Below are 22,491 nucleotides of genomic sequence, written 5' to 3'. Positions count from 1 at the left end.
TAATTTTGAGCTAAGGTTTTTTTCAAACATTTGTTTACAATTTCGTAAAAATCATCTCAACTACATCTTTTCAACTTTACATCTCAACTCTTCAAATCTCCCATATGTAAACAGCCCACTCATTTGACATTCCATATCAATGGCACACGATTCTATATAAATTTTGGGTGATTCGCTAACGCATTTAGTGTTTCCATATCAATGGTCGCATATTTCATATTCGCTTGCGCGATTCCTTAAAGTGAACTCTTTGCACCCTATCAGTTGCATTTCCCTGTAAATATGTGCATCGTAAGATTTTATGTTACGCATAGTGCGCTTATCTCTTTTATCTCCACAGAATTGGATAACGAATATAACATCTCCTTGATTATTAAATAACGTCTGTTCTTTGCAGAGACACAAGTGCAGGGCATCGTTGGTACGAATTACAAAAAACTATCCTACGTTTGACCTTTCTACGTCCTTTTGAGATTTACTGTAGGCAATTTTTTATTGTGGTACCAGGTACCTACTTACCTTCCAGCGTTTTACTGCATTGGTTTCATTACACCTTTAGCTGTAACCGCATTTTACGTCAAACCTTACGTCGTTCATGGTGACACACAAATAAGAGAATTAGAAGTTGCGGGTCGCGGATGTGATAGATATTCGTTCGCAAAAGGTGTTCGTAATTTGAAAAAGTTTTCCATTTTCTTGCCACAAAGCCGAACCGAATGCTCTTCCGCTTAAGGGAAACCGATGAAGCGTGCAGCTTGATCGCACAGCGCCAACGAGATGAAACGATGAATTCCTTTGCAATGGTGTTTCACTGTGAACTTTTTTTTTGTATTCCCCTTTTGGTGGCTAAGTTCTTTGAAGGTTTAACCTTCCTGTTACTGCCGCACAGTTTCCAGCATCGCTTCTTCTGCTTCAATTTCTTCCACATTCTTTCTTATTTCTATCGACCTGGTAAGATCTCATGCCGATCGTCGCTTGATCAATGCCATCATCTGCTCGGCAGCGGTACACGGCACTCCGTAGCGGCAATAGAGCATCATCCACCGCCATTGCCATGCCGTCCTGTGATTCCTGCCTTCGACCCTTTGCAACGCTGGCACTTTTCCCTGAAGCGTTCCATGTTCAATCCATTCGATGTTTCAAAGATTTGTGTGCGGCTGGGTGTGCATGGATGTGAGGAGACGAGCAAAGGGACGCTCCACGTCGATTACACTTCCCTTCTTTTTTTTGAGAGCTTAAATAAACGTTCCTTTCTCGCTCATTCGCACAGCACAAGTATGCTTTACCTCGCTCATGAGCTCTCGATCGCATCGATCCTCGCGGCTTATTGCTGCGATCCGTGTGCGCTGTTGTGCTCGTAAAGCGAACTGTGCTCTTTAATGTCTTTTTGTGGCCGTGCCGCGTGAGGTCCGTGGTTTGTCGGTACGACTTTTAACTCGCTGCCATGGACCACACGAACACATTCACACACTTAATGAGAGAAAAACGGGGTATCTTTTGCATGTTTACTTCAGGCGTTCGCTTGCGTATTTTCAGAATCAATTATCCGTTCTTCAGCTAGCAAAACAACGCTTTAGTGTCTATGCATAAAGTTCGATTACTGTTTCTTTGCAGACGAATATTTATCCTGTGTCAATAAGTGTGATTTCAAAGTTTTTGATGGAAATACCCGTTTTAGATTATATTACTCGATTCCGGAATTCAAATGATTTGGATTGCAAATGGTTTTTCTACGATTGTTATGACGAGTATGTTAATAATTGATCTGTTTTCCGAAGGCACCTTTAGGCAAAGCTTCTCAAACGCAAACATCTCTCTAAACCTAATAATAAGAAAAGCTGCATTATTGTTTTACAGTCCATTTGGTCTGCATGCATCTGTTAATAAACAACATTTTGCGTTTGCCGTATCCATCTCTGTTTCAACTTTTCCCTCCTTCGCATCATCGCAAATTTTTGAGCATTTTTTTTCTTGCGCAGACGATCGTATTGAAAACAAGCCGCGCTTGTACCTCAGTCAATTCGGTTTGGTTCTTTTATCTCTGGGCGTTTGACCACCACTTCCACATCGCCATTTGAGGGCTGTTTTTTTCTTCTTTTCTTTTGCCATCTACTGAAACGATAATTTCTGGTTTTTTTTACTCGATATGTCGGTTCCTCTTTCTTCCATATGCGCGTGTTGTGGTCCCGTTCCGAAGCGCTTCGATCGACCAAAAGAGGCTTTTAATGTTTTCCGCCATTATGAGCCAACGCGCACCCCCCCTTTTGCGTGCCCTCTTCCCGATTTTCATCCTCCGATTGGGGCATGTTCGTGTTTCTCCGGTGTGATGTGCGCAGCAGTATCTTCTTTTACCGGCACACCGTGTGTACCGCTACACTTTGACCAGTATTTCTCGACCATTTGCAATGGTCTGATCGATTTGGCCGTTGCTACTAGTACTGACACCACGGTAGGGGTTTGCGTTCGTTTTCTCGACTTACTCCCGTACGTAGTTTTGCACATCTAACACGAAAAAGAGTGAAACAGTGCCGCTTAAATCACGATTATTTTGAATGCTGCGAATGAAGGATGACACTGAGCAGTGTATCTGTATGATCTTCTTTCTCCACATGAGAAACTTTTAAAGGCGATTTTTGGCTAAACTTTGTTATGATAAATGTAAGCTTTTATGGTAATATTGATGAGTTTCATTAAGCAAAAAATAAAAACCCCATTCATTAAAGGAACAAACCCTAAGCCCCAGCTAATATACTTTATCTTAAAGCACAAAAAAACTATTTAAATTTCCAAAATTACCAACTGCCTTTCGCTATAAGAAAAAATGCAGTTTTGTTATTTGTTTGATCTTCTTCCGACTTTAGTAGAAATCATTCGCTATAGATGGTATTCCCTTGCCCAAGCGGAACGAGTAAACGTTCGTGTTGTTAATTCCATTCCGGCAGTAAATTCGAATATTGATTTGTTTCTCAAGCGTTCAAGGGACCTGGAATTAGATGACCGTTCTTCTTCTCATAGTAGTATTGTCCCGGATCCGGCAGGTTGAAGCAGTGTATAGAGGGTAATGTAAAAAAATCCCATTTCTGTTGATTTGTCTCGCTTAGAAATTTGTTTCGGTTTCGGTTCTGGGTTTTGGTTTAATTACTCTTTTCGCGCGCTGGAACGAAATGGCTAAAAATAAATTGCAAAGTAAACGAGTTTTCCACAGGATGCTAATATTCATGGCTGTCGAAGCATTTGCAATCGATTTCGAGAGTTAGCTTTAAGTTTTGTACTTGAAGAAATCTTAAAGCATCGAAATGTCAAACATGCATTACTAATTCAATCTTGCGTTTTTTTGTGCACAGGCTTGAATTGTTTTGTTTGTCTGTTTATTTATTTATTTAATCATGTGGTAATGATTTGGTTTGGATTGCTCTCAGATGATATTCTTGTATAGCTCATTTTTCCAAATTCAAAAAAATGTTTTCTTCGTTTACGTAATTTACTTCCCTGTTTTTCGTTTACATCTATTTTTTGTTATATCAAGGTCTTAAAGGGTAAAACCAGAAAACCCAAATTTAATTGCATTTTTACATATGCACCGGAAAAAGAGCATTAATGTTCCCGATGCATTTTTTCCAACAAGACATGGTGTTGATGATGGTGGAGTCAATGTTTGGATATTCCAGTGCCCGGAAGTTTCTGGTTTTTATCCCAGCGACCGGACGGTGTTAACCAACATCAAGAACCATTTAAACTAGGGCCTGCAAAATCCGCACAGTACATAAGGGCCTATAGGACTTATAATAGTCGAATAGGCCATAGTGGATAGAAGTCTGCTATGAATGGACCCCTGAAACGTCAATATCTAAATATTCTTTTTTATGGCTTCTCTTTGGCTACACCTAATCTATTCCCTAAGTTCTCTTTCATGTAGAGTACAGCAAATATAGAAGTAGAGTAATATATTCGACGATTTATTACCAACATCTGTGTATCTTTTCAATTCGATTGGGGATCTTTTTTTAAATTTGTTCGGTTGACGCTTTGTTTTTTAAAATAACTAATCATGCTATAGATTCGGAAAGTGTTCAATTTGGAGGCTGAAGCACTTTATATCTTTAAATCTCTATTTCTTCTATTTTTAAATCTCTTTTTTTCTGTAGTAAAAATCACTCAATAGCTAAAAATGTCTCTATTACAATTGTAGTCAAGTTTGTAGTCAAGCAGCACAGTTCGATTGTAACGAAGTAAACTACAACCGGATCCGCCTTATACTAGAAACCAATCGTTTTCAATCGCCATACTATCCTTCTTCATCAGGTTGTTAATTATATCAATTTCTCCCGTAATACCCACGGCCCGTTGAGCACAACATCTCAATTAGCCACACCTTAGCTAGCGCAGTGTTTCGTTGCACAAATTGTTTCTTGTATCAGCCATCTTCGTACACGCACTCCGAACACATTGAAACGTTGGATGAAAAGCATCCAGTAGAATGTCAGACATCGGATATACTATTGCACGTTGTACAGCGTCTGGTGGGAAATGCACTAGTGCAAAACACCACGGTGGATTCCTGATACCGGATGCGTGAGTTGGACCATCTACCTATGCATTGGTTTTGATGTTGGTTATGATAGTACGGTCGGGTAAATGCAACCTGAGGCTGTGTATCGCCGCGGATGTGCTTGTGACCGCAACTTCATCCAGCTGGTAGCCGTAATCATTTGTTAGTGGAATGAGGTGAAGCAAGGGCCATAATTGTTGCTACCACCATCATCACTTTTCTTGTCAGCAGCAACACCGGTATGTCTTGCAGGCCTATCATTAGATTATGCGTGTCGGGTGGGCCCTTCGTATTCCTTAATTGTTAGATATATTAGTTATTGAAGAAACAGTTGCGCGATCTGAAAGCAATGGTTGCAACATTCTTTTAACAGCAATAAAAGACCAGTGAGCGCTTGTAACAACCTAATATGAAGATGTGGAAGATAAGTGAACGGTAAGTCTAACGTCGCCAAGGTGGCGGTATCATTATCCGCAATACCCCGGTGACTAAGCTATAATTAAATTATTTGCATACGACTCTGATGCCATCAGTTCTTTGTCGAAAAACATCCTCCCAACATGGACAAGACCATAACTAACACTTGGTGCCATGAAGAGACATATAATCTTATTAAAAGCTAGTTATTTACAAGAATTTCCAATGCACAGTTATATACATATGTATACTATGGGAAACGCAGTCTAGTTCAGATTTTAACCCATTTTTTGTTCGATATTGGAATCTTGCATTAAAAACTTTACTTACTTTACTTACTTGAGAATACCAAAGTTGGTTCTCAAGTCGGAAAAGTAACAATATAATCTGGGTGATGACTCCTTAGTCTGCTGCTTTATGATCCCAAGTGCAGCTGGGTGATTACAGCTTTTTTGTTGCTTCAGAACCTAAGGAAAAATAATGGTGGAAGCGAATGCCTGTGGTGCCGAAAGCCTTCACAGAAATTTCAGGACTGAAAAGCTAATGACTATACAGCTAATTTTCTTTGAAAACTCTGTTAAGGAATACGACGAAAACACCAGATGCATTCGAACGGTTTGGGAGGTCCTTGAGACCTTTCCAAGCTTCTTGGGTATATGCGGCATTCTTTGTGGACCCTTTCCACTATAATCCTTATTGATTTGTATTCAAGAATTTATGTAGGTATAAAGTTGCTTCTGTATAGATATTTTTAACATCATAAATTACGTACGCTTGAAAAGATATGTAAATCCATGCGTCACAGTATTGGCATTGTCATAGAAGCTTTTGATTTTATTTGTTTGTAATAATAAATGAAGCTAAAATGTGTTTTTATTTAAGCTTTGTCCTTCTTTGTGGTACATTTTTTATTTAAAAAAAGTTTTTTCGCCATTCTTCTTCATGTTTGTTTTATCAAAAGTTAAGAGTAAATTTCTTGCAACACTTGCAGTTTGCTTATTTGTTAATCATAAACATTCGACAAAATTTTATTCAAAATTATGTTTGTATGGGTTTGCGTTGTTAATTCCCGTAAAGGTCCTTCTTCATTTTCATCTTTTAGTTGAAAGTTCCTTTAGTTTACGTGTAAATTTCTGTAAATGTATAGTTAATATTCCACAACTGATCGTATTTGTGTTTGTTCAAACTGCATGGCATGCTTAAAACAACTTTATTTATAGTCTTTACTATGCAGCTGATGCTAACCAGCGTATAATTCAAGACCTCTGAGATGTACGTGATTTATAAGCAAAGGTGTCGCATGGTGCGAAGTATGTATCGACCATTGCCGCTTTACTCAAACATCCTATACCCTCTACGATATCCGATTAGCTTTACGACCATTGACCATTGGATGTACGGACGTGTTCGTAGTTTCTGCCTTGCTGGTGGTCGCTATTGATTGTCGTCTTCGTCAATGTTTCGTTTTCTCCGTCCTGGGCATTCAACGTCATCATCGCAATGGTCCGATAGACCTACCTTTGCGGTCTTTCCTATCCCGTTATTGCTTTTCTCCTTTGAATTGCAAGAACGTAGTCACTGAGCACCATGGTGAAGCACAGAAAGTGATGGTATTTCGTTTAAGGGTTGGTTTCTCTGTTGCTCCGTATGTCCACCTTGCTCTGGAAAGTTCCACCGAATGCGCTTCCGACGGGGTTTCTTCCATTATTGCTAGATGAAACTCTTCACTTGTTCGTGGACCTGTTCGATCGACGGCGTTTCTGTGTTTCGTTGAGGATTTGTGTTTCTTTTTTTCTTTCTTTGTTTCTGGTTCGCTTTCGCCCCGTATGGATTCATCTTTGAAGGTTTTCCTCCCCATAGCTGTGCATTTTTTCGACGGCACAGTGATGGAAATGTAATTACAAGTTCCAAACGGTAAATAAACTCTAACCGAACTGCTGGAAGAGAAAACAGACCATCCTGATCCGCACCGTGTCGGTAATTGCTGGCCAGATCTATCCAGAGCTGTATAGATCTTCTTTCCTGATGGGGATTCCAATGCGGTTTGGGGAGTATCGCTCTTGATTGAGTTTCTTTTAATCCTGGTCATGGCTTCGATTGTTACTCTATTGTTTTCATGCCGTCAATGGTCTCTCCGGACATCCGACGACGATGAAACACTTGATGGCTTTAGTGAAGCGATGACAACCAATCTTGTACCATCACCTTTGTTTATCAAGAGGAATGGGAAGTGTCACGTACCATCGTATTATTCTCCCATCGGAGCTAGCGGTATTGATTGTCAGCATGAAGAAGCCCATCTCCCTGATTACTTCTAGGTCGAGGGATTCCGTTGAAGCATCGATTGCTTCTAACATACAGTAGAAAAACTTTGCCTAAAATCCCACCCCATGCTTTCGATGCGGATTGAAGATCCGCCTTATTAGGCGGCAGGTGGTCTTGAAGTTTGCGGCTCCTATGAAAGACTGATTAAAGCCGCCGAGCACATAGTATTGTAAGTGGTGAGAGGTGAAAGAAGGAGTGTAATAGCCACAACCACACCGAATTGTTAAAAGCACACTAACATGAGATTCATCACCGCCATTATCAGTACGTTTTCAACACTTTGTTGTATATGTAATTTGGGAAGGCGTAGAAATATTGGTTGTTGCTATTGTTGCTCGTAAAGACACATAAAATGTCAATATTTTGTAAATGGAATACTAGAGATAACATAGGTTTTAATAAAAAGTTTATGTCATTTTCCCTGTTGTGGTTTGTGCGACGAATATTCTTTGTACTTCGAATAAAATTTACTGAATGAATGGTTGGTCATTGGTGTTTGTTTCTAATATGTATCTTGAACTCTGCAATGAACGCAATGTTTCACCTACATTCTACTCTAATCTTCGAAATTAGAAATACATGTTTTTAATATATTTTATTCCATTTGTAATATATTTAAACTTTAAGATATCATAAAGATACTACGTCTACTATACTGAACAAATCAAATTACAAATATATTCAACATCTGCTGCAAAGTTATTATAAAGAATATCAGATATCGAACAATTATTTAGTTTTCACCTGCAGTAATTCTTGTTTCCTACATGTATTCTGCTACGTTTGCTGTTTGTAGCTCAACATGGCCGCCTTTTTAGGTCAACGGTTTGTTATGATAATGTTGGGCTGCTGGAACTTGCTGTGTGAGCCTATGATTTAGTCCTTTCGACTGCTTGTTCGTATTTCCTTTTCTTATGACTTGTAAGACGCATTGGTATCCCGCAGGAACAAACGCATTAGTATTCACATTGGTCCTGCTCGACGTGAACGTTTTTGAAGAGTACTTTAACAACCTTAGCTGTCCTTAGTTCCCCGGGGGTCGTGTGCTGTTAAGGGAGAGTTTTTTTGTCGTTTGTCCATATTTCTCGTTTTTTTGCAGAGGAAATATCTTGCATTAAGTAGGGATGATGAAGGCAGAACAGTTCCCTAGACACGGTAGTCTTTTCCTTACTGGGTCTCTGTTTCTGTACCGAAATTTGGTATGCAAAGTGCATTCATGTAGTTGGGCCGTTTTACATAATTCCTTTCGACCATCCGATGACTGCTTGGTTTTTTCCGTTTTCTTTATAAGACATAATATTGGTTTATATTTTTGCTAATTATAGTTAGTACTGTCTTAACATTTGTTGGCAGGCTGACATACTCATCCAACATGATATTTGCGAAATTGTTAACATTAAACATATACTCAATAAATGTTTTCTTTTGTTTTTATTTGCAGGTATGTTATACGAGTACCGAAACGAATTTAAAAAAAAACGTCGATGGAAGGCGAAAGGATATTAAAATTGTACAATTTATTTCTTCATCGATAATGCAGAGTTGCCCTTTGCAAGTGCAGGTTTGCAAGATATCATGTTAATTCGAATTGAACACTAGTGATGGGTAAATCTTCAATTTTCCCGGAGTCCGACTAACGGTGTTATCCGACTAACGGTCTTACTCCGGAGTTATTCCGGAGTTACTCCGGAGTTACTCCGTAGTTATTCCTGAGTTACTCCGGAGTTCAATCGGGATTAATGATTAATTGACATACGTACAATGACATGGAGTTTTAAATCAAATTGAAAATATATATTAGTGATTTTTAGATATTTTTTATTTAGACAAAGCGTATAATAAGGTAGAAGTAAACCGTTAGAGAAAATTGTTTTGCAAACGATCGATTGGAAAAAGTAGAATACAAATCTATCGAAACAACATGGAACGAGCAATAAAATTCGTGAAAACACACAAGCTATCGAAAACGCTTTTTTCCAATTTTTATCCTATTTTTATAGAAGGTGCGAACAAGGCAGATTGAATTTATTCGGTTATTTTGTTGCAGGATTGAAAGCTTTGCTCAATCATACGAACAAGAGAAATCCCATTGCGTTTCCAAGAGCAGGATAAAATGACGGTTTTCAATTTGCTACGCTTTTCTCTATAATCTGTATGAAGAAAAAATCGGAAGTAATTTCCATTTTCCATTATACACGATACGTTTTCCAACCCTCGGGACCTGCAGCTGATATCAATGATATATTTTCAATTAATGTTACCGTCTGACTTACGGTTTCTACAGTCAAAGCTTGTATAATAATAACACCTGGGGAATGTGTAAGGTCGACATTTTGGATTAGTTTCAACGAAGCGGAAGAGATGTCTGCCTGCCTATGTCAATTTCAATTAATGATTAAAGTCCTTTTGCGGTATGTCTGAAGTCCGAGGACATTTACATAGATGGCTTTATTGATTAGAGTTTCGTTAAACAAAAAGGCTTTACCGATTGAAAGTGCAGTATGAGTTACAAATCATCACGAACAATAGTAATGCATGACAGTAATAAACTTTATAACTCTGAAAATGTTCGCATTTTAGAATTTTAAACATTTTAAATATTGGCCTGTTGAGATGGCTTACTTTAACGCATTTATCGAACAAAGTACTCATGCCGTAATGTCACAGATAGAAGACATTTCATTTATCAAACTCCCGTCACTGTTTTCGATTTTTGTTTCAACATCCGGTGACAAAATGGCGACACATGTCCAAAAAAGTCGAAAGTTCTTGGTCGACCTCTAAGAATCTTGTCATTAAAGTACGAACGCTTGTCATTACAGTACGAAGGCGCTAATAAAGGGAAAGAAACTCTCCTTCGGCATAGGAGAGAAACAGAATGATTGATTATCATTCCAGTTAATCACTGTCTGGTAGAAGGAGGATCTCCGATAGCCGTGAACGGATAGATGAAACGTGAAACGTGAAAAGAAAAATTGATACGATGGCATCATGTGTGCCCTGTTGGCGCACCTTGTCACTTTTTGGTTGGATGGTTTTTTTTACGTTTTCAAGAAATGTTCATTTTTCCGGTTCCGGTACTCAGTGCTGATAATACTATTTAGGGCTTAATTGTTAACTCGGGGCCGTTTGCTCATCATATAACTTTTGATTTGGGGTCGTTTATAATAATAAAAAAAAACTTTCAAGCTATGAAGAAAACGCATTCCATTGATTTAACATCCCGTGATTTATTATTTTAAATTAATATTCTCTCTGAAAGGGTCCCTACAGTAAGGTATTATTTGCTTTTGAATAAAGTAACATATTTTTATGAAGCTGATATAGTTACTTAAAATCATGAACCAAATCTTTATTATCAGTATATCAAAAGAATACTTGAAAATCTGGAATAATCATAAATAAAAAGACCTTATTTTGCAACTCTGAATCTTGAAGTAATCAGCATATTTTATGTAAAGCGCGTAACATGACTATACTTACCAAAAATATCATTAAAAAATGTTAGCAATTTAAATTATTTCAACCATAATTACACTAATGAATTAATATTAAATCTAAATAGGTTTCTACATTTCTAATTGGCTACGATCATGTTTTCTCATACTTCATCTAGCAACATTCTTATAAGTATGCTACACACTGTCTAAGAATTCATAACTACATGTGTACTATAGAAAATTTAAACATATTTTTTATTCTTAATGTGATACATATTTGTGAATCATAATCTTCTTGTTTGTTTGCACTTGTCCAGTTGTTTGCAAGGTTATTTCTATGATGTTCAGTTTTTCTGTTATACACAGTGCTTGCGTTCTTCGGACGAGAAGGACGACAATTGAAGCATACCAAGAAAAGCGACAGAATATGTATGCTGAAAATTCCTTTGGCTGACTTTTGTTTTTTTTTGGTTCGTGTTTTAAACATCTGAGAATCTCATCTGAGAAATATTTTTTTCTACTGCTGTAATTTCTTCTACTTTTTAGTTAAGCGCTTCTTATACGCCCTCGCATAAGATTAACTGAACCCCAGAGTTTGGTTAGTCAAAAAACAGGATGCATTTCTATTCCCCCTAGTATAAGACATCCGCTATTGTCGTTTTTAGGAATTGAAAGACCACCACGACGTAGGATAATCGGAAAACGTTTGCCGTATCCGGCACTCGGTTTTTTGTTGTCGAACCTTTGGGCAAACGCATGAATATTTGTTTCCATCTTCAACTGTTCATAGACTGACTGCGTAAGGAAGTATCAGTTTTACCTATAGGATTTCACCATCTATTGAAGCGATTTGAAGTGGATGGAGTTTTTAAGAGTGATTCTCAGATGAGAGTTCTTCTCTTTTGAAGGGTTTAGAAATTCCAATCACAAAATCCAATCAGTATCATGCTTTAGATAGTTAAGGAAGTTCTTTTTTAATGATTTGGTTTGTTGAAATCGTGCATTCAAAACATTTGAAATAAGAATCGCATTTTAACTTTGGAAGGATTTTTCCCCTGACAAATTAGGTAGTAATAGAATATCGCACTTTAATCAATGAACATTTTATTTAAATTTAGACGTAAGATTTAATTATTAAAACTGATTACGTAACTAGTTAAAATTAAAAAATAATATTCTTGCTTGTGCTCATAAACCAAATAAAACTAGTAAAACAGAAAATTTAATCATAAAAATCAAAAATCATAGGTGCCGGTACGCCCGTAGGTACAATTGTATAATGTTGTTTGTGTGGATTGTTTGGTCGCATCATTCAACCGAAAACGAAATCGTTGTTCACGAAGCCATCCCTATTCAACAGAGATAAAAGCGCCAAATGATTTTACATTTATGACTTGGTGTTTCGCTGCTGTTGCTTGCCATCGGCAATGGACCGCTTTTTTATGGGACTTTTATTAATTCGGCAACCAAGTTTGAGCTGAACAATCAAAGCCATAAGATTGGGTGGTCGAACTCGTTGTGACGGTATACCCGCACACCATCTTTAACGCCACAATTCCTCTTATGAAAATCATACGGCGTCGTCCTACTGATGCTTTGCGCCGACTCGAAATTGGAATCTTAATCCCAGTGTCGCTTTCTGTTTTCCGTAACCACTACGCTCAGCCCGGCAGCTTGTTGCAAAGAAGTGGTGTAGAAAAAAGAATAGGACAGCAAGCGAAAAGAATACGCATAAATAAACCACCGATGGCGCAAATCCGTTAAAACAGCAAGCCCGCTTAAGGAATTCCGATGGCGAAGGTGTATCCCACGACTGATTGGAGTCTGTGTGCGCGATGCTCTTTACCATTATACCGTGTTTGTGGTGATCTTGGGCAAGGTGGCCATTTTTTTATTGCCACTAATAAGAGAGACGCTTTCAAAAATCACCACCAATTGCGAGTTTACGGCTGGGGTTTTTGCTGGATGTTGATTTTTTGTATACTATCAGAAAAATGTGAAACTTTTGAAACAATCAGTGTCTTTTTCAGACGTTTCATTGGAAGCTCCTTACTAATGTTCAAGTTTTGTAAAAATATACGATTCCGTATTTATCAACCGCTGCTTATCCCCTTGCCGCTTATCCGGGTGCTATTTAACCGGCTCTCAAATTTAATGTACAGCTTGGAAATGACCATTCCAACGGCGATATTACATGTGATCTGTAAAACTTATGACGGTAAAACAGGAAATATAATTGAATAATTGAAATACTGACCAAAATTGCAGATCTCTGATACAACAATAAAATATATAGTTTTTCGAATCTCCCATCACTAGTTACACAATAATATGTATGAACAAAAGAAGATGTACCTATTATCCGTGTTATCCGCTTATCCGATAAGTGCCAAGTACTTATGTCCACGGATAATCGGCATTTCAAAAGAAGCATTGATTCATGTTGTATGATTTATTTCTATTAGTCGTTGTAAATAATATTTGAATTTTAAATAGCTACAATGTTATACTTCTTAATTACTAGCTGGTTACTGTTTTCTTCAATACATTACTTACTGTATATTTTGTATGTATCCTTAGGGATTATTCAATGTTATTCTTTAGCCTGCGCTTTATGTTCCATTTGTAAAGATTGAACTTGTTCTTGTTGCTTTTAAATCGGATCTCACCAACATCAAACGAACCTTTGTCGGCAATCGAAGATTTCTTAGTCACGCCATTGAAGATGGAGTGAATGATGCGGTTATATTTGAAGTACGTCGTAAAGAGCGTGATGGCGGGAAATACGACGCCAGGGGTTGGTTCGTGGTGCGTGCCGGAGGTTCCGTCGGCGTCTTATAGACGCAGTCCAGGAATTACCTTACATGAAGAGCAGGCCTTTTGAATGGGCAGGTGTTCTGTGCAATTCTGCTGCATCAAACCAGTTCCGCTGAACCCCTTCACCCTCCGCTTAAACCTACCCGGCACGATCGCTGCTTAGCACAGCACCACACGTAGCGCCCGGTCAAAAGCCTCAGTCGACGTTTGCCGGCATGATATTAATTAATGATTTATGAACCCACCATCACAAACACCATCGCGAAGATGAATACTCGCTGTGATGCCACTTGAAAGTGCAATACCGAGCATTCGCGTAATAACCACCACTACCACCACCGATGTGGCCTTCTGCAGGTTGTCAACGCTTGTACCGTCGTCGTTCGTGTTGATGATTCTGATTGTGCAGTCACTTCAAGGATCATCTATCAAGTCGGGGAGAAGCTTTGCTTGTCTTTTGTTGTTACTCGCTGTAGCCTTGCGGCGCCGCTGTTTGTCTTTTGGGGCCCCTCACGACACAGGACGTCTCGACCGTGTGGAGTTGGTCTGGATAGGCCCTTGAATGATGGAATTTTTATTGTGTTTTTTACTGCAAATTTTTATAATCGTTCATTGCCTCATGGACCTATACATGATGCATCGAAGCGACAGTGTTTACAAATTTTTAGCCTACATTTTTACTGTACGGACAGTACAGGTTGTTTTGTCACAGGTTTTTGTCAAAAATGATCAATCGTATTGAATGAAAGTGCATATTTTATAATATTGTTAGGGATAATAACATTTCTTTTACGTAAGATTTTTTTTTTAGATTTTATTTCTTAAAGCATCTTTCGAGATTTTTTTTATTATCGCGGACTAATAGTATTGGAGGTTGGTTTACTTGTAACAAACAAACAAGCTGCACTGAATAAAAATGTTAGCATTTTTGGAAGTAAGTGTTATTAAAATGTTGTTACTTGCACTATCGTGAAGGATAAGCAGTCTTTCGATAAATAATAATAATAATAATAATAATAATAATAATAATAATAATAATAATAATATCAAAAATTATTATTGTGTGTTTCAATTTTACGCCCGCATTGCGCTTTAATAGCGATTACTGACTGGCAACGATTGTAAAAGATGTTACGTATGGGAATTGGCAGTTATCTTTTGATTAAAAATAACAAAAAAAAGTTACAAATCAACAATTCTTCATTTTTTATGTTTGTCTATCTACAATTCGAATTTGTGGATGGAAGACTTGTTGAATTGCAGCATCTTCTGTAGAGATTTGTTACTTTCGGTTTAACCGATACAAATAGTACAAGAAGAATAGCCCTTAATGGAGACGCTGGTACTCTTGGAAATGATGACCATGTCTGTCTGTACGTGTATTTCATAAATCATCGTCGGTCGACAAAAAGTAAGCGAATAGCCACAAGCTGTCAGTAAAAACCAACCATTGTGTAGCCAAAAGATTGCCAGCCGAAGTCAGACTGTTCTTTCGCTCATAAAAACACATTTAAACGTCCCATTAGCACATTTTTTTCTTTTGTAATTTTTTTCTTTCATCATAAGTGTAAAAGATCATCTGCCCATCAGTGTGTCGACCAGAAGTATTGTTCTTAGTTTGAGAAGCCAACAATGACAATACCAAAGGAAACATTTTTCTTTTAACTCAATATTGTCTTACTTAAATAACAATACAATAAGTAGAAGTTTTATTGTGTTGCCTTTTTTGGGCGTTGTAAAACAAAAATAAAATCTTTGCCTTATTATCCACCACAATAACTATTTTCTAGTCAGTTCTAGTTTTGCTTGGTTCTATGCATCAAAACATTCATCGTTTACAATTGACTGAACTTTTGTAATATTTTGGGACATGATTTTAACATTTATCTGCGACTAGTTTGAATAACCATGATATTGCTAATAGTATAACTACATTAAATGTGTTCATATCCTATTATGAAAGTTTTCAAATTGTCGAAAACTCTGCTAGGAAAGCGTTAACCCCGAAAAGTTGATAAATGTTTTGCTCGAATCGTTGACAGCACTTTTATATACTAAAACGTTTTATTAACGACGCGTCGTTGACGTGATGAACATCATCCGTCTTTCCAACTTTCAACTTTGGCATCTGATTTCATCGCTATGTGACAGTAATTAGTATAACCAGGCGCCGACAAGATGAAGTGCGGAAGTGTTTTATCGCCAAAGTTAAACGCTTTAAAAAAGGGGTCATGTAAAATGCAACCAAAAAAAAGTCTACTCAGGTGTCCTTGGGAACGAATGAACACCGCAAAGTGTGGTAGAATCAATTTAAACCCAATCTCATTCCGTGCCATTATCATTCATCGTTCTGGTACCATTAACACATCCCACCCAAAATTGAGGCGTATGTTAAGTGCACTTGTATTGTCGAATATACGTCTCATATTTCATGTGCAGTTAAAATTAAATACTTTCTTTTTTCTTTCGAACCATGCGCATGGTTTCGGGTGTATATGTGTTAATTTTTGTTTTTTGTTTTTGCATTTTACAACAAATGATGTAGAAACGTTGATCACACATGTTGTGAAAATTTTAAATTGCGCACCATATTTTTTATTGATTGATATGTGTGTTAAACACTGTTCTGACATCTCCGCGAGCTTTATGACAAGCACATGCACCGTGTGTATAATGGCTGATCAGGGAATCTAATTGGACAAATTGATTTTAACATTTTTGAGCTTAATTATTATTTATGCTTACAATTGGTTCGTATCATTTTTTTTTTCATTAATAAGTGAAATTAAACTATGGTAGCTTTACATTCAATGCATTTTTATTTTATATAATTTATGCCAACACACGCTAGGAGTAAACTATTATTAAATTAACTAGTTTAGCGAATAACATTTAATTTATATTGGTTAGCTTTGAATAAGCTTAAACAAGAAGAAAGCAGGTTGCATAAGCATATACTAGCTCTTAATTATCACCTACATGTATTCCGGGATAAAATCCCCTGGATAAATAGCAACATTTGCGTGATCTCTCTATTTCTTGTTTTAAGTTTCCTGTTGTTACTGTTCTGTCTCACTTTTTTCTTTAGGGATTTACCAACATTTTATTGTTATAGTCTACTCACGATTAAACCACAATCGCCTCTATTGTTTGTTGGGAATGACATTTTCGTGGCGATAACGATGCCCGGTAATGTCTGGATAAGGATATCAAGCCACACCGACGTCTGTACGATCCAGTCCTATGATACAGTGCTGCATAGTACTCTCTTATAGTGGCGTAAGCTGTACCAGCGAACCAAAACGATGATTGGACGTTACGGTGAAATTCCATCACGATCAGCCAATAAAGAAAGGCAAAAACAGGCGCAGAAACGCCTGTTCCCCTCTGTTTGGTGTACACTCCATCAGACGTTTCGAACCAAACTTCCATGCCATAAACTATTCTTATGAGGTCACAATCAGTCGGCGAACACAAAACTGTACCACGACGTGATTTGATTGAATCTGGTGAGCGTGGAGTGACACAAAACTGACAACACCCCAGCACCATCATCATCATCATCATCGCCGTCGTGATGACCATGGTGAAAATCGTGAGGATAGCATTTTGCGTCGATCAGCCTCATAAAGTCACACTTCCGCTTAACGTTTGGCAGCGGCTGCTGACCTTTGCATAAACGAAATTGCCAAACTATGTATGGCGCTTTTTACACTTCCGTTGCCTATAAATGCCTATAATTATTTAAGACAATATTTTATTTAAAATAAATATTTACATTTACAAAAAGATAAGGAACACATTTATAACAACTTTTTTTTTCAAAAGTTGATTATATGTCGGCGTATATATTTTCTCTCACAAACCTTTCGCTCGATCATCTTCAAACAATCCTTTTCTGGCAGCGATCCACTTAAAATCTCTGTAGCATACGAGTTAAAAATCACTTGAAATGTAGCCAGTACAGCAGCGCTGTGTGGTTTCGTAATGGTTTTGCTTTCACTTCTTGTTGTCCCACATTCCAACAATCCTACCCGGCATTGTGCATCTGGCAGTTTGGATCGTGTGGGGTGTCTCATTCAGTAGTCGATCTCTATCCTATCCGCTTGTCACATCTCGTGAAGACGTCACGCCACAAGCAGCGACCAAGGAATGTCTGTTTTTCACCGAAAGCCACTTGAGCGAGTGGAATAGCAAAATACCAGGAGCACGACAACGCCATTAGTAAATGTATGGTACAACTATAGCTTGACTTGGAAGCTGAAATATGTTGTAAACTTTTGTTATTTCGTTCTTTCTGTTGTATCGCAAACAATCGAATCAAACGCCACAAGTATTTCACATGTTGTGGAATCTGGTTAGATATGTGATCTACAGACAGCTAATAGATTCGGCAACATGCAGATAGTTATTCAGTCTGAGGTGCTTCAAAGCTAAAATCGAAGTAATTTGTATGTATCTTAACAGCCAATGCCTTAATAAAATATGTTATTGCTGTTTTTGACACTACTGCTATGGTATGTATAGAACTGAAGTTGTGTCTTCATCTACATCAATGTATTCATATTTTATGTTAGTAACACCATTACGCATTTTCTGTTGCAATATGTCACGTAAAGTGTGTTACGCTTCTTTTGGCATTTTATCGTCCATTGTGTTCTTCACGCGGATGCATTTTCAAGCATGTCCACATGTTTTCTGGTTTGTCGGCACTCTTCAAAAGATTAGTTTCGTACGTTGTTAATTTAGGTTGTCTTCCCAAATGGAATGGCCTACGACGGGTGGTCTGCTTGTGGGATAGAGATGAACCACAAAAATCCCTACGCAAACGACATTTATCGAACCGTGAATGACACGAATGACTGGTGGTGAAACGACAATTCGCTGCATACATGGCGCTGGCTTATGCTGACAAGCTATTAGTTTTTTCTGTAACGCTCCTGTTGGGATTCCGCTGTGAGTAAGTTGTCTGGTTTTATTTCGGGCAATCCATAACTTCAGCAACTTACTTGATCAAGAAGTATAACTTAGCGATAAACTTAAGTTTGGTATATTTTTAGTTTTTAGCATACATTTATTGAAAAATTTAAGAGAATTGAAATTGAAAAAGGGAATTAATATTACAGTTCTGATTGTTTTTCCGATAAATTAGCAATTATCTCTACTAAGTAGCAAACCAATCGTATATCAACGTATAAAATATCTGTTTCCAAGCTATCAACATGCATTCATACTGGAATAGACTGACAGCCGAAAGAAGTTTTAAAGCCCTGACTAATGCGCAGTTTGGCTCGGAAAACTCAACATGGACGGTTTTATCGTTGCCAAAAAACCAGGTTTCGTTCTGTTTGTACGACTATCTATCTACGGCACGTATATTTCGGAAGTGCCTCATCCATACGAAAATCAGTTTTAATCCTCTGAAATGGAAAAAGTGTTGATGAAGGTTTCATGAATTATCTCCCTTTATACCTATGAGTGTTTGTTTCGGTAGTATGTGCAAAATTCAGTCGTGATGTTGGAACTGCATACCAAATGGTGAACTTTGCCCGAAATACTTTACCCCATGCCGTTCAGCATAAAATGTGAAAATCACTTCTAATCCTTATCGTTAGATACACCAATCACGTACTTGCTATCACGCAGACACCCACACGTTCGTACATGGAGAACTATACGATCTAGCAGCGAACCGACTACAGGCACAGGAATCCTGTTCCGCTCGTTTAACATAACTCTTTTTCTATCCTTTTTCCCACCTGGGGAATGTGATCCATCCATTTTTGGAGCATTTCCGTATGCAGGGGTTTCTTTTACTTTTGCTTTGCCGCTTTTCCCATCTCTCGATTTTGCAGTGATTTTCAGCAAGTGATTTAAATATCAATTTAAACGATGTTTTTAATTTTCCACTTTTTGCTATCCACGGTTATTTCTCTTTTTGTACCAATTTATTAGTTCAATCAATTATCCACCGTCTGATTGGGCTGCCGAGAGCATTTGCTGCTACATAACCCCCAGTAGCAGAAGTCCTCGCTGTTGAATATCTCTAGTGCTGGAAATATGGTCTATAATGGATTTTTCGATCGATATTTTCACACCACTAATGTGGGGTTATCTATCGAATCTATCAAGCATTCGCAAAGGGCATATTTTACGCTATCGAATTTAATTGAAAATTTCAATTAAACATACCGTGCGCTTTGCATCATATACCAATGACCGGGTGGAAACGTGCCATGGAATGATTGATCAGAATTTGGAGATAGTGAGGATGGGAAAGAGAAAAGAAAAGCATAATTAAACTGTACATTTAGGTTTCAATTTACGGATTGCGTAATAGAGATCGAGTTATTATCGGCCCAAAACAAATGCAATTTCCTTCTGGCATTCAATCTGCAATCAATCATGATCATGTGAAAAAATGTTTTATGATTCTTAAAATATTTGTTAAAACCTTAATTGAAGTGCGTATTGCCTATAATCATTATGCATCACTATCTGTACAAAATCTTAAGCTTCATTTCACTTAAATGCGATAGACATTTTGTTGATACCGATTTCAATCGGTTTTATGTTTTTTTGTCGTTTTTAATTACAATTTAATGAATCGCAGCCGTCGCATTTTTTTACAGATACACATCCAAATGTAATGAATTGTGTGTCAGATGTTCAAAGAACATTTCCATTTCGATGCTCTTCCCACATGTCGGTTAAAAGTCCGCGGCACCGGTAGACCATCAAAGACAAAAAACAATCTTCAAAGAAAATACTGTAGCGGATGTTCCTTACTGGCATCTGACGACAGCTGTCGCTACAACGTTTCAGTAAAACGGGCATGCCTCCGGGAAATCAGTATCGGAACAACCTTTCTAAACAGCGCCAAGTTGGCGAGTTTTGGTGTTTTGAAACAACACAGCACAGAAGCGCCCATTAACGCGTTTAGCAGACGACAACTCTTTCGCTGAGAAGGATGGCGGAATATATCGTCCATCACCTTAAGATGATGATCATCTAGCATCGCCTTGGTCCAAGTTTTCTGTCGGCTTTCGACGGAACAAGCGAAATGAACATTTCCCCACATTTGTATGTGCTTGTGTGTGGCATCTTTTTGAATTAGATCAAAGGAAAATGCTTTAAGTGTGAAGACATTCCAATCGCTTGGCGCTCTCCTGTTCTGGTTTCATCCCCAAGGGGTTATACATGAAAGGTGTACAAAAATAGGAAACAAATAACGAAATCAGTTCACTTCAAAGTGCGCGGTTTTGAACTCTTCTTTTCGTCCAACGCATATCCATAAACAGTGGTGAAGATCAGTAGAGCTAGGGTTATGTGTTGAAATAGATCCTATTAGCGTATGGATGGACCATACTTTCTCAAGGTATTAAAGTATGCTTGAGCGTTTTTTTTTTCTCAATTTATTCTCTCATATTCAACGATCATTTTACATCAATTGCCGCTTCGATCAATGGCATTTGTTTATGTTTGTTTGCCTTTGTTGGAACATATAAAGTTCAGTGATTTTTTAGGATAGTCAGTCCATGCTACGGGGGGACGGTCCGGATGGGATTTGAACCCGATCCCTGCCGTGTGGACGGGCGCCGTTTTTCACATGCACCACCGGGCCGCCCCAAAAGTTCAGTGATATTTAATGAAATTTTTAGAGCTCTGAATACCTTTGAGATGAATTTGTTATACCAAATGTTTATAATCTTTTGTTAACGATTACCTTTCTTTAACTTCTTTTGCAGTTTTACAAGAATGCGCCACCGATTCAGAGGAACTAATTTATCCTGGGCGAGCTCCATCAGCCTGTAGTGCACCACCGGATCTACTGCTTACTAGTGATCGCGAGCAAATGTTAAAAGTGAAATCCTCCTCAAGCACTGGTGCTGCTACTGGTCAGACTAAAACGTCAGTCCATCATCATCATCATCACGGACACCATCAACAATCACCCGCTGCCAACGGACATAATCATTCGAGCGCATCCCAGCAACAACAGCCACAGCAACATCACAAATCACAAAAGGATGCCTTCCGAAAGAGTGCGTCTGGGAAAATGGGTGGTGGTGTAGTTGCCGGTGCCTCAGGTGGAGGAACCACCAATACATTAAACACCACCGCCGCAACCATCCGTAGTGATCCTGATCGAGTTCGATTGGAGGTAAGTAAAATGTACTGGCTGGTTGAGATTTTTTTTCGAATGCTCGGCATATGTTGCCCATTTAGTTGTTGAAGAACGGTCAATTTACCGGCATAAATGTTTCCATTCTGATATTCCCGCAAGAAAACGTCAGGTGCGATTAAATCTGGTTAACGAGTTGACCAGTCGAAATCCGTATATTTCGATATCCAAACATTGGGGAACATTGCAATTGAAGCGATCATTATTACATGGTTTACATTTTCTAAATCTAATCTTACTTAATCTAAACATGGCGCGGGGGAGACATATTGAATTCAGCACGTTGACACCAAATTCTGAATAACTGTCGGGATAAGCATAGTCGCTCACTCTGAAATCACGTTTCAATAATATCTTACAATTAAGGCAATCTGAGTTATAAAGTGATTTCAGTTCAAAATTATACTGGACGGAATCAAAAGTTGCTATCCGTCACCTGATTTGAAAGTTATTCGAGTAAAAACATCGGTTACTATTATGTGGTACACCCTGTATTCATTGATATTTTGTTTTAAAGAGAAACAAATTTGATTGAAATTTTTGAAATCTTACACTAAGTAAATGTTCTTATATTATTAAAGGAAAAATGGATTCAAAAAAAGACTGGCAAGAACACGAACACGAGTGTGATAACTTTTATTGTTCACAGATTCGTAGAGTTCGAAGTCTTCTGCTAAAATGTTAACATCAATATGCTCCTATTGTCGATACATCAATTAACAAAGTGCGATAAAAAATAGCCATCACTAAACCGAAAC

The 22,491-nt window shown here is 37.9% G+C and overlaps 1 protein-coding gene across 1 annotated transcript in view; it reads left to right on the top strand.

Annotated features, from left to right (window-relative positions):
- The window catches only part of LOC125766112 (protein naked cuticle homolog), a 47,530-nt gene that overhangs the window by 15,099 nt on the left and 9,940 nt on the right, over positions 1-22,491 (top strand). The window contains exon 3 of the mRNA XM_049431765.1: positions 21,297-21,712. Coding sequence (XP_049287722.1) covers positions 21,297-21,712 — 416 coding nt within the window. The remainder of the gene's footprint in view (positions 1-21,296; positions 21,713-22,491) is intronic.

Source organism: Anopheles funestus, chromosome 2RL (assembly GCF_943734845.2).
Source record: "Anopheles funestus chromosome 2RL, idAnoFuneDA-416_04, whole genome shotgun sequence".
NCBI lineage: Eukaryota > Metazoa > Arthropoda > Insecta > Diptera > Culicidae > Anopheles > Anopheles funestus.
This window is presented reverse-complemented; position numbering and strand designations above follow the sequence as displayed.